The 16,155-nt window shown below is 50.0% G+C and overlaps 1 protein-coding gene across 1 annotated transcript in view; it reads left to right on the plus strand.

Moving 5' to 3' along the window:
* LOC144608493 (hemicentin-1-like) overlaps positions 1–16,155 on the plus strand; it is a 259,005-nt gene that overhangs the window by 81,868 nt on the left and 160,982 nt on the right. Inside the window, 2 exon segments of the mRNA XM_078426331.1 lie at positions 13,731–13,858; positions 15,291–15,563. Of these exon segments, the coding sequence (XP_078282457.1) occupies positions 13,731–13,858; positions 15,291–15,563 (401 nt within the window).

Below are 16,155 nucleotides of genomic sequence, written 5' to 3' on the forward strand. Positions count from 1 at the left end.
AAACCCCTTCCTTTCCTTCCTTTGTCATTTGCCTTCATTCTCAGTGACTTTGTACTGATGTGTATTTGTCATAACTCAGTCCACAGGGAATTTTAAAAATACATTCTGATTGCTGACTGATGGTGTTTCAATGTACTCCATTAAAATGTGATACAAAGGCTATTCTATTTTTAATGGATGTGTTTGGGAGAACCATGAAACATAAGACCATGTACTTCACGTATGGATCGAGGAAGCAGATGAGGCAGCGGGAGAGATTTATGGCGTGGAATTAGGATTTTAAATGTGTGGAAAGCATCCAACTAGAAGAGCATGATTTCCATTTACTGAATCAGAATGCACGCAACACTTCCACAGCAATAACCTCACCCCACAAACCTTTCCTACTCTCTCACTCACGCTCACTCTCACACTCACTCTCACACACTCGTTCTCTCTTGTCTTTCTCCCTTTCTCTCTTCTCTGTCATAGAGTGGTAGAGCACAGAACTAGGCTCTTCAGCCCGACTCATCCTTGCAGACTCAGATGCCCCATCTCAGCTAATCCCATTTGCCTGTGTTTGGCCTATATCCCTCTAAACCTTTCCTTCCCATGAACTTGTCCAAATGCCTTTTAAAAGTTGTTACCGTACCCGCCTTCATTAATTCCTCTGGCAATTCATTCCCGATCCCACCGCCCTCTGTGTGAAAAAAGTTGCCCCTCGGGTTCCTATTAAATCTTTCCCCTCTCACCTTGAGCCTATGCCCTTTATTTTTACAATCCTCTACCCTGGGAAAAAGGCTGAGCCTTCATCTTGCAACCCAGAACCAGGGGACACAGTTTAAGAATAAAGGGGAGGCCATTTAAAACTGAGGCGAGAAGAAACTTTTTCACCCAGAGAGTTGTGAATTTGTGGAATTCTCTGCCACAGAGAGCAGTGGAGGCCAATTCACTGTTTGGATTTAAGAGAGAGTTAGATAGAGCTCTAGTGGCTAGTGGAATCAAGGGATATGGGGAGAAGGCAGGCACAGGTTACTGATTGTAGATGATCAGCCATGATCACAATGAATGGCGGTGCTGGCACGAAGGGCCAAATGGCCTCCTCCTGCACCTACTTTCTAAGTTTCCATGTAACTGACCAGCAAGCAGTTAATTTAAATGTCTCCCAAACATTTGAAGAACATGTGCAGTTCCTCCCTTCACACGGCCTTTTAAATGCCATGGTGTACCGCTTCATCGGAGAGGATGTCATGGGAACCATAAATCCCTTCAGGCCACCGTGTGCATTCACTGTGTGCTGCGATTTTGTTTCACAGTTTTAGAAGTTGAACCACCCCTTGATCTGCATCCCAGACTCAATAGTCAATCGTCAATAGTGGTTTATTTGTTACATACACATAAATGTGTAGTGAAATGAAACATTACCCGCAGTTGAACAATAAGACCAATAAGATTAATCAATAAAAATGCAATAACACATACAATCACAACTAACACCAAACAAAAAGAAACATCCATCACAGTGAGTCTCCTCCAGTCCCTCCTCACTGTGATGGAAGGCCAGAATGTCTTTTCTCTTCCCCTGCTGTCTTCTCCCGCGGTCAGGCTGTTGGAGTTGCCACGTCGGGGCGGTCGGGGCTCCCGACATTGAAGCCCCCGCTGGGCGGTGAAAATCCCGTGGCCTATTCCAGGCCGCGCCGGACGGTGAAAGGTCCGCGGCGGGCCGACCCAAGCCCCGCGATTCGGGGCGGGCGAACACGCTGCCTCTGCCGCTGCCGGAGGTCCCGATGTTGGCCCCCACCCAGGGGCCTGCGGGCTTCCGACGTCCACGCGGCCCGCGCCGGAGCCTCCGAAGACGAGTCGCAGCCGCTCCCGCAGCATCCGCAGGCGGCCAGCGCCGCAGTTGGTGAGTCCGGGCCGCGGGCTCTGCGAACCAGAGCCCCAGGTGGTCCCAGGTGCATGGCCGGTGGTAGGCCGCAACGGGAACGGAGACACGACACAGAAACAAAGGTCGCGTCTCCGTTCGGGAGAGAAAATTTTACAGTTCCCGTTCCCTCCCACCACCCCCCCCCCCCCCAAACATAACATACAAACCCTACACCATATTAAAACTACAATTCAGACAAAAACAACAAAAAACACAAAAGACAGACGGACTGCAGGCAAGCCGCAGACTCTATACACCCTTCATGGGGATTAGACTTTAGAGGTTCAGCACGGAAACAGGCCCTTCGGCCCACTGAGTGCGCTCCAGCGAGCAATCCACAGGTTATGAACAAACATTGTGATTGTTGTTAAACCATTTTTGTAATTCTTTTTGCTGGTAGTTATCGAAATAAGGAGGAAAAATTGTTTATCTTTGAAAATTGTTTATCTTTGAAAATTGTTTTCATGCAGAGGGTGGTGGGTAGATGGAATGAGATGCCAGGGGAAGTGGTTGAGGCAGGTACAATAACATGTAAAAGACACTTGGGCAGGTATGGGTAGGAACGGTTCAGACGCATATAGGCCGAACGCAGGCAACTGGGACTAGCTTGGATGGGGCATCTTGGGTGGCATTGACAAGTAGGGCCGAAGGGCCTGTTTTTGTGCTGTATGTCTCTAGCTCTAACTCTAACTACCTGGAAGATTGGAGGAGAGTTAGGTATCTCAAGTTGGCAATGGAGTCAGAAATTTCCCGATGGTCACAACGTGACTAGGGTGGGGAAAGCAGTACAGGCCAACAAAGAGGGGGGAGTGACATTATGTCCAACACGAGGTGATGAGTGGGACCTCCACCTCGGATTTTGTCTCGGATATACAGCATCTGCAGTTTTGTGTAAGAGATCCACATACTCTCAATCAAAGCTCAAAGCCACAGACAGAGTTAGACATGTGGAAAGACGTTTAGACAGGTGGCTGGATCAGAACGGTTCTGAGGGATGTGGGCCACATGCAGGCTGGTGGGTCTAGCTTGGTTGGGCAACTTGGTCGGCTTGGGCAGGGTGGGCCGAAGGGCCTCTTTTCGTACCGTGAGACTCTGTGGCATTTCTGTGACCATCAAGCCTGGGCTGTCGACATAGGAGCAGGGTCAGTCAGTCCCCAGCAATGGCTGCAGTCACTGTGCTGACCAGACTCCCCGACCCAGCTGGTTGGCTTGGCATCATGTTCAGCACAGACATCGTGGGCTTCAGGGCTTGTTCATGTGCGGTACTCTTCTATGTTCTTGCCCTGCTTGCCTGCGTTTTGGCCCATATCCCACTGACCATCTGAGCCTTATAACACCACAGTCACTGGTGACTTTGCCCGCACCATGCCACCCTATATCAGCTGTCACAAGCAGCCTTTCCACACTGAGCTGTGAAGTGATTCACTGCGAAGGTTTGCACCAGGTTCCCAGCAGCGACACGGAGAACAGGGACAGGTTCCCAGTGCCCAGGCTCTCAGCGCGGACGAAGGAGAGCTGGGATCTTGCACTGTCAGCACTCTTGTTCTCGGGACACCGCCTGCACGCCAAGCAAAGCTCCGGGGTGAAAGGAAGAAAGCAGCGATCACGACTAAAGCAAATCTGCCATTTAAAAATATCTCATCTGGAACATTCTCTTGGAAAGCAAAATGACTAGCGCAAAGCAGTATTTGGCTTCAGTTTTGAAAATATAAGTCTGTGGCTTTTTTTTAAGCTGGAGAGAGGTTTCCTGTGCAGGCCGGGTTGATGTGATGATCTGTGATGTCTGCAGTAGATGGTCAAGCCTGCTTGCATCCTGAAAAATAATCGGCAACAGTGGAAAAAACTCTTGGCATATCTAAAGAAGAACAGATGTTTGGGAAGGGAAAGACCAACTTGGAACGGATGCACAGCTTAAGCTTGCATCTTGTTTTATGTGGCTCTTGGGAATAATGATAATACAAAGCTTCTGTGGGCTGAATTTTTTTCTGATTAACGACTAGTTTTATAATTCATATTGTAGCGACCATAGAGAATGGTCCAGGTCGTCGAACCCTCGGATTGGCCAGCGAGGTCACGTGGGAACGCGACCATGGGGATTGGTCCAGGGAACGACATCGCTGATTGGCCAGCGATGTCATGTGCGCGTTTGGCGCCCGATTTAGTCAGTTCGGCGAAGTCTTCAAGGAAGACAGTAAGTTTGTATTGGTTGTCCTGTACCTTGTTGTTTAACTCTGTATTCGTGTATTGCGGCTGCAATAAACTTCGTCTACAACCAACAAGTTTCGGACTCGCCATATTGGTGACCCCGACGTGATCTGGACGATCACCGACTGAGCAGGAACCCGACGCCTCGTGACGATGACCGAGCAGGGCACACCGGAGTCAAGCGCGGCAGGCGTTCATCTTCCGTTATTTTGGACGTACGCACCGCAAGCTTGGTTTATCCACGCCGAGGCTCAATTCCATATAAAGAAGGTGTCGGACGAATCCACGAAGTACTTCTACCTCGTCAGCGCTCTATCGCCGGACACAACCAAGCGCGTGATGCGGTTCATCGTAAATTCACCTGCGGAAGACAAGTACGAGGCCATGAAGAAGGTATTACTGCGAACCTTCGGGTTGAATAAGCATGGTGGTGCGGCAAAACTTCTGCACCTACCGGATCTTGGAGACCAACTGCCTTCCGTCCTCATGGCCAAAATGATGATGCTAGCCGGTGAGCATACGGATTGCCCGATGTTTGAACAGGCATTCCGCGAGAAACTTCCCGAGGATGTCCGACTGCTGCTTACGGATTGTTCTTTTAAGGACCCCGAAGCATATGCAGCGAAAGCGGACGCGCTCATAGCGGCAAAAAACAAGGCAAGTGGTTCAATCAACAAAGTCTCGACATCGGTGACCACGCCACAGCGACGGCAAGATGGCGCCACGTCTCCCGCCAATTCTCCGAAAGCCCGCCAAAAAGATCCGCACAAGCGCGGCTGGTGCTATTATCACCTACGATGGGGTAACGAATCCCGCAACTGTCGTTTGCCTTGTACCTTCGCGGGAAATGCCTCGGCCGATCGTACATAGGGGCAGTTACGATTGGCCAGAACCAACGCCTCTATGTCCATGATCGATTCACGGACACAGAATTTTTGGTAGACATGGGAGCCATCGTCAGCATAGTGCCGCCGACCGACCTCGAAACCAGATCGGGTAAGACAGGTCCCACCCTCATCGCGGTTAATGGCAGCCCGATTCGCACTTTCGGTACACGGAAGATGTCCCTTGTGTTAGGCCTCCGCACGTACGAATGGCCATTCATCATAGCCGACGTCAAACAAGCGATCCTGGGCGCAGATTTTCTCTGGGCTTTTTCACTGGTTCCTGATGTCCGCGGTAACGACCTCTGACCCTCCGCCGAAGATGAGCACGTCGCTCCGACAATCGCCTCCTCGCCCAGCCCTACTGTCCAGGCCGTCGTCGCGGCCCCCGACTCGTATGCTGCGATTCTGGCAGAGTTCCCAGAGCTGCTCGTCCAACGTTTTGACGCACCTTCGGCTAAGCACGGTGTGGTCCATCACATCCGCACCGAAGGCCCTCCCGTTTTCGCTCGGGCCAGGAGACTACCGCCAGACAAACTGGTGGTGGCAAGGGCGGAGTTCAGGAAGATGGAGGAAATGGGAATTGTCCGTCAGTCTGACAGCCCGTGGGCCTCGCCGTTACACATGGTCTCCAAGGCATCTGGGGGGTGGAGGCCATGTGGCGATTATCGGCGTCTCAATGCTGTCACCACGGCTGATCGCTACCCCATACCGCACCTACAGGACTTTTCATCTGGGCTGGAAGGAGCGGTGGTGTTTTCTAAAATCGATTTGGTGCAAGGATACCATCAGATTCCGGTGCGACCGGAGGACATACAAAAAACTGCAACTATTACTCCGTTCGGGTTGTTTGAATGGTTGCGTATGCCTTTCGGTTTAAAGAACGCGGCACAGGCTTTCCAGCGACTGATGGACCGCGTGGGCCGGGGTTTACCCTTTTTGTTTATTTATTTAGACGACATCCTGGTAGCCAGCCCCTCAGTGCAGGAACACCAGGCCCATTTGCGGACCGTGTTCCAGCGGCTCCAAGACCACGGGCTCATTATCCAACCCTCCAAATGTCAATTCGGCCTGCCTGCCCTCGATTTTCTAGGGCACAGAATTACTCCTGCCGGCGCCGCCCCTTTGCCCGAGAAGGTGGAAGCTATCCGGGCTTTTCCCAGGCCCACCACAGTAAAAGGGCTGTAGGAGTTCGTAGGCATGGTTAATTTCTACCATAGATTCGTTCCGGCAGCGGCGCGAGTCCTGCGCCCGCTTTTCCAATGCCTTGCAGGGAATCCGGTAGAGTTGTTGTGGTCCCCGACCGCAGAGTCGGCTTTTACGGCAGCTAAGGCAGCCTTGGCAGACGCCACCATGTTGGTCCATCCGAGCCCCTCCGCCCCCACGGCCCTGACGGTTGACGCCTCTGACGTGGCGGTGGGTGGGGTTCTGGAGCAGCAGGTCGGTGGCCGTTGGCAGCCTTTAGCGTTTTTCAGCCGGCAACTAAATTCGGCCGAGCTGAAATATAGCGCATTTGACCGAGAGCTTCTAGCTCTCTATTTAGCTGTCCGTCATTTCAGGTATTTCCTCGAGGGCCGCCCATTCGTGGCATTTACGGACCACAAGCCATTAACGTTTGCTTTTTTGAAATTGTCTGACCCATGGTCGGCCCGCCAGCAGCGGCACCTGACTGCTATCTCCGAATTTACCACAGATGTCCGTCATATCGCGGGTAAGCTTAATGCCGTTGCTGACGCCCTGTCTAGACCTGCTTTTCCCCCTATTTCGGCGGTGGACTGCGAAGTGGATCCCCAGGAGCTCGCGGAGGCACAGCTCCTAGCGGATACCATTTCGGCTTACCAGTCCACCACTTCGGGATTGAAGTTAGCCCAGGTAGCTTGTGGGTCGGAGGGCACGAAAGTCTGGTGCGATGTTTCTCTTCCTCGTCCCAGGCCGGTAGTACCGCCCTCCCTTCAGCGCCGGGTTTTCGATGCCATTCATGGGCTGGCGCACCCGTCCATCCGCTCCACCTCTGCCTTGGTAGCAGCGAGGTTTGTCTGGCATGGCCTGCGGAAACAGGTAATGCCCTGTCAGACCGCTAAAGTCCAGCGCCACGTCCAGCCCCCCCGTACAGGATTTCGAGGTCCCGGCTTTTCGTTTTTTCCACATCCACGTGGATTTGGTCGGGCCTTTGCCTTCCTCCCGGGGCTACACTCACCTCCTCACGGTGGTGGATCGGTTCACCCGGTGGCCAGAGGCTTTCCCATTGTTTGATATCTCGTCAGCGTCTTGTGCTAGGACTTTGGCCCTTCATTGGGTAGCTCGTTTCGGGGTCCCGGCAGTTATTACAACTGACAGAGGGCCACAGTTCACTTCGTCCCTCTGGGCCGCGCTGGCGGAACTGTACGGGTCCAAGTTACAACCCACAACTGCATATCACCCCCAGGCAAATGGACTCATAGAAAGGTTCCACCGCCAACTTAAGGCGTCCCTCAGTGCAAGGCTTGAAGGCCCGGACTGGGTAGACCAACTCCCTTGGGTTCTTTTGGGCATCCGGACTGCTCCTAAGCCAGATCTCGGTGCGTCGTCCGCAGAGCTAGTATATGGCTCGACACTTCGAGTACCCGGAGATCTGTTTCCGGACCCTTCAGCCCTGCTCCCTACAGTCCCATCAGCGTTAGCGTCTCTCCGGGAACGGGTGGGCTCCCTGGCTCCAGTGCCGACTTCACGTCATGGGTGTCCCATGGTACATGAACCGTCTTCCCTGAAGGACTGTGAGTTTGTTTTTCTGCGTAAAGATGCCCATCGCGCCCCGTTGCAGAGGGTCTATCAAGGGCCGTTCCGGGTTTTACGTAAGGGAACGGCTACTTTCACCTTAGACATGGGCGGCAAGAGTGAACTCGTCTCGGTGTCCCGGCTCAAACCTGCCCATTTGGACCCGGATCAACCAGTCCTGGTCGGTCAAACCCCTAGGAGAGGCCGACCTCCGTTAGTTCCGCCCAGTCCAGAAACCCCCGTTCCGACAGTTCCTCCAGGACCCCCCGTTTCGGCAGTTCCTCCAGGACCCCCCGTGCCGGTAGTTCCTCCAGAACCTCTCGTTCCGGCTGTTCCACCAAGTCCGGAACCTCCGGCTCCTGTGGTTCAGGCTGTCCCTCTCCGTACTCGTTATGGTCGCGAAATCCGGCTCCCAGCTAGGTTCCGCACCTCGGGTTCTGGGGGGGGTCATGTAGCGACCATAGAGAATGGTCCAGGTCGTCGAACCCTCGGATTGGCCAGCGAGGTCACGTGGGAACGCGACCATGGGGATTGGTCCAGGGAACGACATCGCTGATTGGCCAGCGATGTCATGTGCGCGTTTGGCGCCCGATTTAGTCAGTTCGGCGAAGTCTTCAAGGAAGACAGTAAGTTTGTATTGGTTGTCCTGTACCTTGTTGTTTAACTCTGTATTCGTGTATTGCGGCTGCAATAAACTTCGTCTACAACCAACAAGTTTCGGACTCGCCATAATATAGTGATTTGTGGGCTTATCAAGTTGCATTCTTTTGTGTTGGAAATAGGCATTGTTCAGTTTCAAGTGCTGTACTTTGCTCTGTATGAATTTATTGAGAGTTTTGGTGATATTTTGTAAAGTGTATTGCACTTGTTGGAAACTGGTAGAGATTATGTTGGATATCTTTCTTCTCTCTCCAGGCGTGTTATCACAAACGTACATATTTATAAACTAGCATCTGCAAACGCTTGTGTCTACATATCTATCTATACCTGCTTTGATGAACACATTAAAACAGATATTTTATAAAGGATTAAAAGTGACAAGACGTGTAGGAAAGAACTGCAGATGCTGGTTTAAATCGAAGATAGACACAAAATGCTGGAGTAACTCAGCGGGACAGGCAACATTTCTGGAGAGAAGGAATGGGGGGAATGAAAGGCATTGGACAAAACAGAAAGCCCTTGTGTTGAATTGAGATAAAGCATTGTATGCAAGTCAAAGACAGAGAAAACAATGGAATTGGCTGTGGAAGTGTGGGTTGAGAAAAAGATGGAGAATGGTACCGCAATGGATGGAGTTGGAGATGGAAGGTGGAATGGAGGAAGAGGCTAAACGTGGCACTGGTCTATAGAATTAATGAGAGGAATGTGTCTCGTGAAAGGGGAGGAGAGGTGTTGGAAATCAGGAAAAGGTGGAGGAGCATGAGGGTTAAAGGTGGCGTGGAGGTGAGAGAAAAGACGGTAAAGAAGCAAGAGAGGAGGGAGAGCGTGCATGAATGGGGAGACGGAACTTTGGGGAATGGCGCAGGCAAGACAGTGTGGGATGGGAAAGGTCAGGGAAAGGGCGAAGAAAATGGGTGAAGAGACGGAGAAGAGCATTAGGAGAAAGGGACGTGGAAGACGAGACAGAGGAAAAGTAAAGAAACAGGCGCTCAGATTGAGGAGGGAGCAAAATGACTAGTGGTAGTGGTAAAGCAGAGTGTGGAGGCCTTATCACGCTCTTGGACGAGTTACACTAACCTAAAGATTTTAGCTTGGAAAATATAGCCTAGAGAATTTAACATTGAGGGGTTAACTCAGAGAATTTAACCTAGAGAAGCTACAGTACCCTTGAGCTTTTACATACCTAGGAGGGAGCAGTGACTGAGTCATATAGCACGGAAATAGGCCTTTCAGCCCAACTCATCCATGCTGACCAAGATGTCCCATCTAAGCTTGTCCCATATCCAACTAAACCTATCCTCTCCATGTAGCTGTCCAAATGATGGCTTTCCGTAGAAACAGCTGCATAAACTGAATAAGTTGCTTGTTTCTGATGTTGAGTTGTTTTCTGGCTATTGACTGATGAGATGCACCAGGAAATCCCAGTCCCTCAGCTGTCAACGCGAGGACCCTGTCACAAGCACAGCGTACGATGCACATTGCCATGTCGGCGGTTGTTCATTGCCAGAGATGCGATTGTTTTCCGGATCGTATCTCCGGTCGCTCTGCGGCCGAACATCATGGAGCTGGCGGCCTTGCTCGAGACTGACTTTGAGCCCCACCGCGGGGCCGTAGACTTACCATCGGAGCCTGCGATCCCTTGCCTGGGATCGATGCTCCAACCGCGACCTGTGGATTTCACCATCGAGGAGCTCGCAGTCTCGGGGAGAGACTGACGTCGGGAAGCTCCAAAGCCACAGAAGGTTCGACTAGCCCCGACCTGGGGTCCGATCGCCCAGCGCGGGGAGCTGAGATCCCCCCGATGTGGGAGCTTGATCGCCCTGACGCGGAGGGCTCGACCGCCGGCTAGGGGAGCCAAGATCGTCCCGTCAACGGAAGGCTCAAGGCCCCCGAGGACAAAGAAGGGAAGAGATTGAACTTATTTGCCTTCCATCACAGTGAGGAATGTGGAGGAGTCACTGTGGTGGATGTTCATGTTAAAATGTATGTTGTGTGTCTTGTTGCTTTCTATTGGTATGACTGTATGGCAAATGAAATTCCTCGTATGCTGCAAAAGATACTTGGCTAATAAGGTATGATTATGATGATGATGATGATGATTATGATTAACACTGAAGGGGAGTTTGAAGCTTGGCCAGGGCTGCCTTCACTTGTCGGCGGTCTGCAGGTTTGTCGTTCATCATCGCCCTGGCCATCCTCCAGCTCCCCTCCTCGAACCTCTTTCCTCTTTGATCAGTGTTTTTTCGTGTGACCGTGTTTTGAGATTGTTTTCTTTTGTCAAGGCCCTTTTCAGCACATGTTGAGTTTCTTACCTTCGAGGGGCAATGGAGGCAAATAACAAATGTCAATTCGTTCATTGGAAGGACATGAAGACAGGGCAAGACTGACTGCAGGCTGGGTAAACGCCCGAGACCACAGCAAACCAGAAGTGTGCAGCACTCTCAGGTCCCTGTGTGTTATGAATCATCTTGCAGTGGCACCAAGAGGCAACAAAGCCGTGGAATAAATACGCTGACGGAAAACCAGGTCATTGCTGTGGGATAATGGCTCTTTTGTAAAAAGTTCAGCCTCTGAGTTTCAGCCAGATTCTTGCATTTCCAAGCTGTACACATTTTCCTGTGGCCCAACTCTTCTGCCAGTTAGGTACTTGGTTGCTCCCAGATCAGGAGAGAGTGGCACGGTGGTGCAGCTGGTAGAGCCACTGCCTCACAGCACCAGAGACCCAGGTTCAATCCTGATCCTGGTTGCTGTCTGTGTGGAACTTGCAGGTTCTCCCTCTGATCGTGTGGCTTTCCTCTGGGTGCTCCGGTTTCCTCTCACACCCCAAAGACGGGCCGGTTTGTAGGTTAATTGGGCTCTGTAAATGGCCCCGAATGTGCAGGGAAGTGGATGATAACGTGGGATAGCACAAAGTAGTGTGAATGGGTGATCGATGGTTGGTGTGGACCTGGTGGGCCGATGGCCTGGTTTCCATACTGTACCGTTAAAACATAAGCTCCTTCTACTGGCCACAATGCCCACTCGCACACGGTCATTGTAAGGAATGTTTTATCACCTGCAAACATACCATATTCAGTGCTTGGTGCCGCCGCACTGCCTTGAGCCCTTCTGCAACTTCCTTCGGTCATGGGCATTCGAGTTTCCAAACCAGGCCGCAATGCAACCAGTCCGCATGCTCTCTGCTGTGCACCTGCCGAGGTTCGATAGAGTATCCGTTAATATTCTGAATCTCCTCAATCTTTGAAGGGGGCGGAGGCTTTAGATACAAGGAATTGCAGATGCTGTTTTACAAAAAAAGGATACAAAGTGCTGGAGCACCGCAGCGGATCAGGCTGCGCCTTTGGAAAACATGGATAGGCCTTGTGGCTTTGTTGGACGATCTTTGTGATTGCATCAAATGCTGGGCCGAGGTCAGATCTCCAGAGATATGCGCGCCCAGGAACTCAACCCTGCTGACTCTCTCCCACCGTTGTCCCATCGGTGAAGACGGTTCAGGCATCCCTGGTTTTCCCCTCCTGAAGTCAACAATCAGCTCCTTGTTCAGAGACAAGTGGCAGGTACAATTATCATATTCAAGACACCTGGAAAAGTATGTGGATGGGAAAGGTTTGGGGGGTGAATATGGGCTCGGGGCAGGCCACTGGGATTGACTAGGTTAGGCAACCGGGTAGGTATGGAAGAGTTTAGCAAAAGGGCCTGTTTCTGTGCCTTGACTATGACTTTTTATCTGTGCCACATCTAGTACATGGAATGATAAGATTGGATCAATCTAAAATTTATGCTCAATTTAGCATTCAACTTTTGGTTCAGTTGTTTGCTGCCACTCAGGTTTTGTGAATCAGAGAATTTCGAATTATTGCCACACATTACAAGAATGTGATTGGATCCACTAAGGTATCCTGTTCGATAGGTTCGACTGTCATCCAATTCCCATCAATCCACACTTCTAAATCCCTATGCCAACTGAATCGCTGTGGTACTTTTCTCTTTGCACTGCCTGTTGGACTTATATATGACTTGATTGCACTCACATATGGTATGATCTGTTTTAATTGGATAGCATGCAAGTAAAAGCTTTTCACGGTCTCTCAGTACACGTGACAATAATAAACCAACACCAATAACAATGCTGCCAGTATGTTGAACTCAACTACAATATATTGTACCCTTGCCTTATTTAAGGTTGTTGGGCCTTTCTCTTTGGTTACTTTTTTAGTTTAGAGACACAGCATGGAAACAGGCCCATCACCGCACTGAGCCTGCTCCGACCAGTACGCACTCCAATTAACCTACAAACCTGAAGATTGACACAATATGCTGGAGTAACTCAGCGGGACTGGCAGCATCTCTGGAGAGAAGGAATGGGTGACGTTTCTTCAGATGGGTCTCGACCCGAAAAGTCACCCATTCCTTCTCTCCAAAGATGCTTCTTGTCCCGCCTTTATTCGGTGTAAACCAGCATCTGCAGTCCCTTCCTACAATCTACAAACCTGTATGCCTTTGGAGTCTTGTACATCTCTGTTTGCCCATCTGGTACATTGGAGATGTGTTTGTGGGGGGATTTAACTTGAGACATGCAAGATTTTGACAGAAGCCGTGAGAGTTCAAGCACACTCAGGCTGAGTTACTCTTGGAGTGGGGCTAAATTTCTTAGTAGGCTGCTTTGATTTTCCTCTCTGCAATAAGCAGATGCAAGAATGCCTATTGTTCACCTTCAGGGTGCTTAGATCATTGTGAACGAGACTTGCTGCTCTGATCTCATCTGAATGTAATTTAACCATAAAAAATGACATTTTAATTTTCCTTTTTTTTGCGGTTGCCAATTGGCTTTAGAGTTTGACTTTCTATTCACAGTGTTGCAAAGTATTTAACAAAATAATTAATGTCCCGGATGAATTACAGGACACTTGCGTTTTCACAGTTTGATATGGAAAAGCTGTTCTGCTGATTTCCAGGATTGTATGAGCTACAAGATTGAGGTTGGACAAATGTAAATTGTTTTCTCGGGAGCATCGGAGACTGAGGAGAGACCTGATCGAACCATATAATATCATGAGAGGCATAAATATGGTAGACAGTCAGAATCTTTCTCCCAGGTTGGAAATATCCTTGAAGGGTCCTATATTCTCCCTGGTTACCCTCTTGCTTTTAATGTTGGTATAAAATCCATTGGGATTTTGTTTAATCCAACTCGGCAAAGACATTTTATGGTCTCATTTGGCACTTCTAATCTCCTGCCTGAGGTCTTTCTGTAAGAATTTGTTTGAATTCAATGTGCAAAGCTCTTTGTTTCCTGAATCGCCCATGTTCTGTCCTTCCAGGTACACATTCTTGCCATCGGGGTCTCTCAGGATCTTGAACTCCAGGGTATCTGACAGTGGGCTCTACAGGTGCTCTGCTATCAACCGGGTAGGAAATGCCTTGTTGACCCTGCAGCTCATTATACACGGTGAGAGTTATTACCCTCGGCTTCATTTCCCCCCCTCCATGTTCTTGCCTTCCCCAGGGTGTGTTGTGTTTGGGGGTTTGTTCCATGAGTGTGTGGCTGACTGACTATGAGTGACTGAGTCCCACCGTATGGAAGCAAGGTTCATGGCCTATCATCTCCATGCTGACCATCGTACCTTGCTGCCCTCTCATACCTGGTCCAACATATATCTCCTGCTTGACTTGAGGCATATCATAATAGATTTTGGCAGTCTAACACATGGTAAGGGGTGGTCTCACAAGGAACTTACTCAGCCGTAGCAGTAGCTAAGAGGGAGTGTTGTGCTGTTTATGGCTGTATTGCCATGGCACAGAAGATCATCCCACCCAAAGAAGTTGTCATCCTGATCTAAGTATTCTTCTTGGTTCTGTTTTCTGCCTCTGATTCAATAGCCCGACAAAAGTTTCCCTTCGTACAGGTACCTAATTCATTTTTGAAAGGATAGATTGAATCTGATTCCCAATTCTCCTTTTATTAACCAGTTCTAGATTACTGCTTGATTTGGATAAATCTGGAGCGTGAAAAGTTAGATGAGAGTACTTAAACTCCAGGACCTACAATGAATGGGTGTAAGACTCTTAAAAGGCCACAGCTCATTGATCTCTTCAGAATGAACATGATTATTGCAGGTAGTCACAAAAAGCTGGAGTAACTCAGCGGGACAGACAGCATCTCTGGAGAGAAGGAATGGGTGATGCTTCAGGTCGAGACCCTCTGACATCAGACAGAAGAAGGGTCTCGACCCGAAACGTCACCCATTCCTTCTCTCCAGAGATGCTGCCTAAACCGCTGAGTTACTCCAGCTTTTTGTGTCTATCTTCGGTTTAAACAAACATCTGCAGTTCCTTCCTACACTTAATTATTATAGGTTTTTGTCATCGTTCCTTTATACATTCTTTCGTGCTGCAGTACGGCTGTTGGTTCACCTGGCTTAATCGTTTATCGGCAGGTACATGGATAGGAAAGGTTTAGAAGGGTATGGGCCAAAGGTGGGTGAATGCAACCAGCTTAGATGGGGCATCTTGTTCAGATGGGCTGAATGGCCTGTTTCCCTGACGTATGGATCTACGACTCTATAACTGGATGGCCATGTTTCCAGCCTGAGATATTTCTCTCTTGCACCTCTGTGGGGTCAACAGACAACGTCGAGGTTAACCTTGTCATTTTCAGTCATGAAACCCCCTGAACTGTGTTTGCAAGGTTGTGCCACCACCAAGACAAGCGTGTGAAATATAGGACACAATCCATCGATGGTCTGGGGTTGAATTTAATTCGGGGAATTTAATTCGGGGAATGGGAACCAGAGAATTTTGTTTTATAAGATGATTAAACTGGGCAAGTCCATGGGCTGAATTATTATTTTATTCGTTCTCATTTGTCTCCCTTTTTCCAGTTCCCCCCAAGATCCAACCTTCACACCACCTTCTGAAAGCTATTGTGGGGCAGTTTGTTGACCTTCCATGTCTGGCACATGGTGACCCAATGCCAGTCATCAGGTGGTACCGCGGTGATGAGGCCCTGCTGCAGGGCGCCAGGGAAGCCCTTGATGGGCCCGACGGTTCGGTCAGCATTGAGGACGTGGAGCTCTCTGATACCGGGGTGTACCGTTGTGTTGCAACCAATAACGTTGGCCAGGATGTGACTGAGATGACACTGATGGTGCTTGGTAAGTGAACATTCAGACCACGACTAGCAACACCCACAGGACCTGGTCCGGATAAGGCCACGAACTAATCTGTAAGATGACTTGTTTTTCCTTATACGTTCTCTTGTGTGCGGAATGAAGTCTGGATAAAATTCTCTGCTCCACCCATTTTTTCCTGTTCAATTGTGATATTCTGCGATTCCAAATATGTTCATTTCACCCCGCCCTGCCCCGCCCCGCCACCCCCGCCCCGCCCCGCCCCGCCCCGCCCCGTCCCACCCCACCCCGCCCCACCCCACCCCACCCCGCCCCGCCCCACCACATTAGGGACAATTTACAATTATACCAAGCCAATTAACCAACAAACCTGTGGAGCATGGGTGGAAACTGAAGCTCCCAGAGAAAACCCATGTAGGTCATGGGGAGAACGTACAAAATCCATTCAGGCAGCACCCGTAGTCAGGATCGAACCCAGGTCCCTGGCGCGGTAAGGCAGCAACTCGACCACTGCACTACCATACCACCCTACTTACTCTGGATGTTGAATAAGCCATTTGATGCAGATTGACGTTAATGTGTTGCCATAATTAGTTCAAAGTGTTTGTTTTTTGAT

The sequence above is a fragment of the Rhinoraja longicauda genome, chromosome 31 (assembly GCF_053455715.1).
Source record: "Rhinoraja longicauda isolate Sanriku21f chromosome 31, sRhiLon1.1, whole genome shotgun sequence".
NCBI lineage: Eukaryota > Metazoa > Chordata > Chondrichthyes > Rajiformes > Arhynchobatidae > Rhinoraja > Rhinoraja longicauda.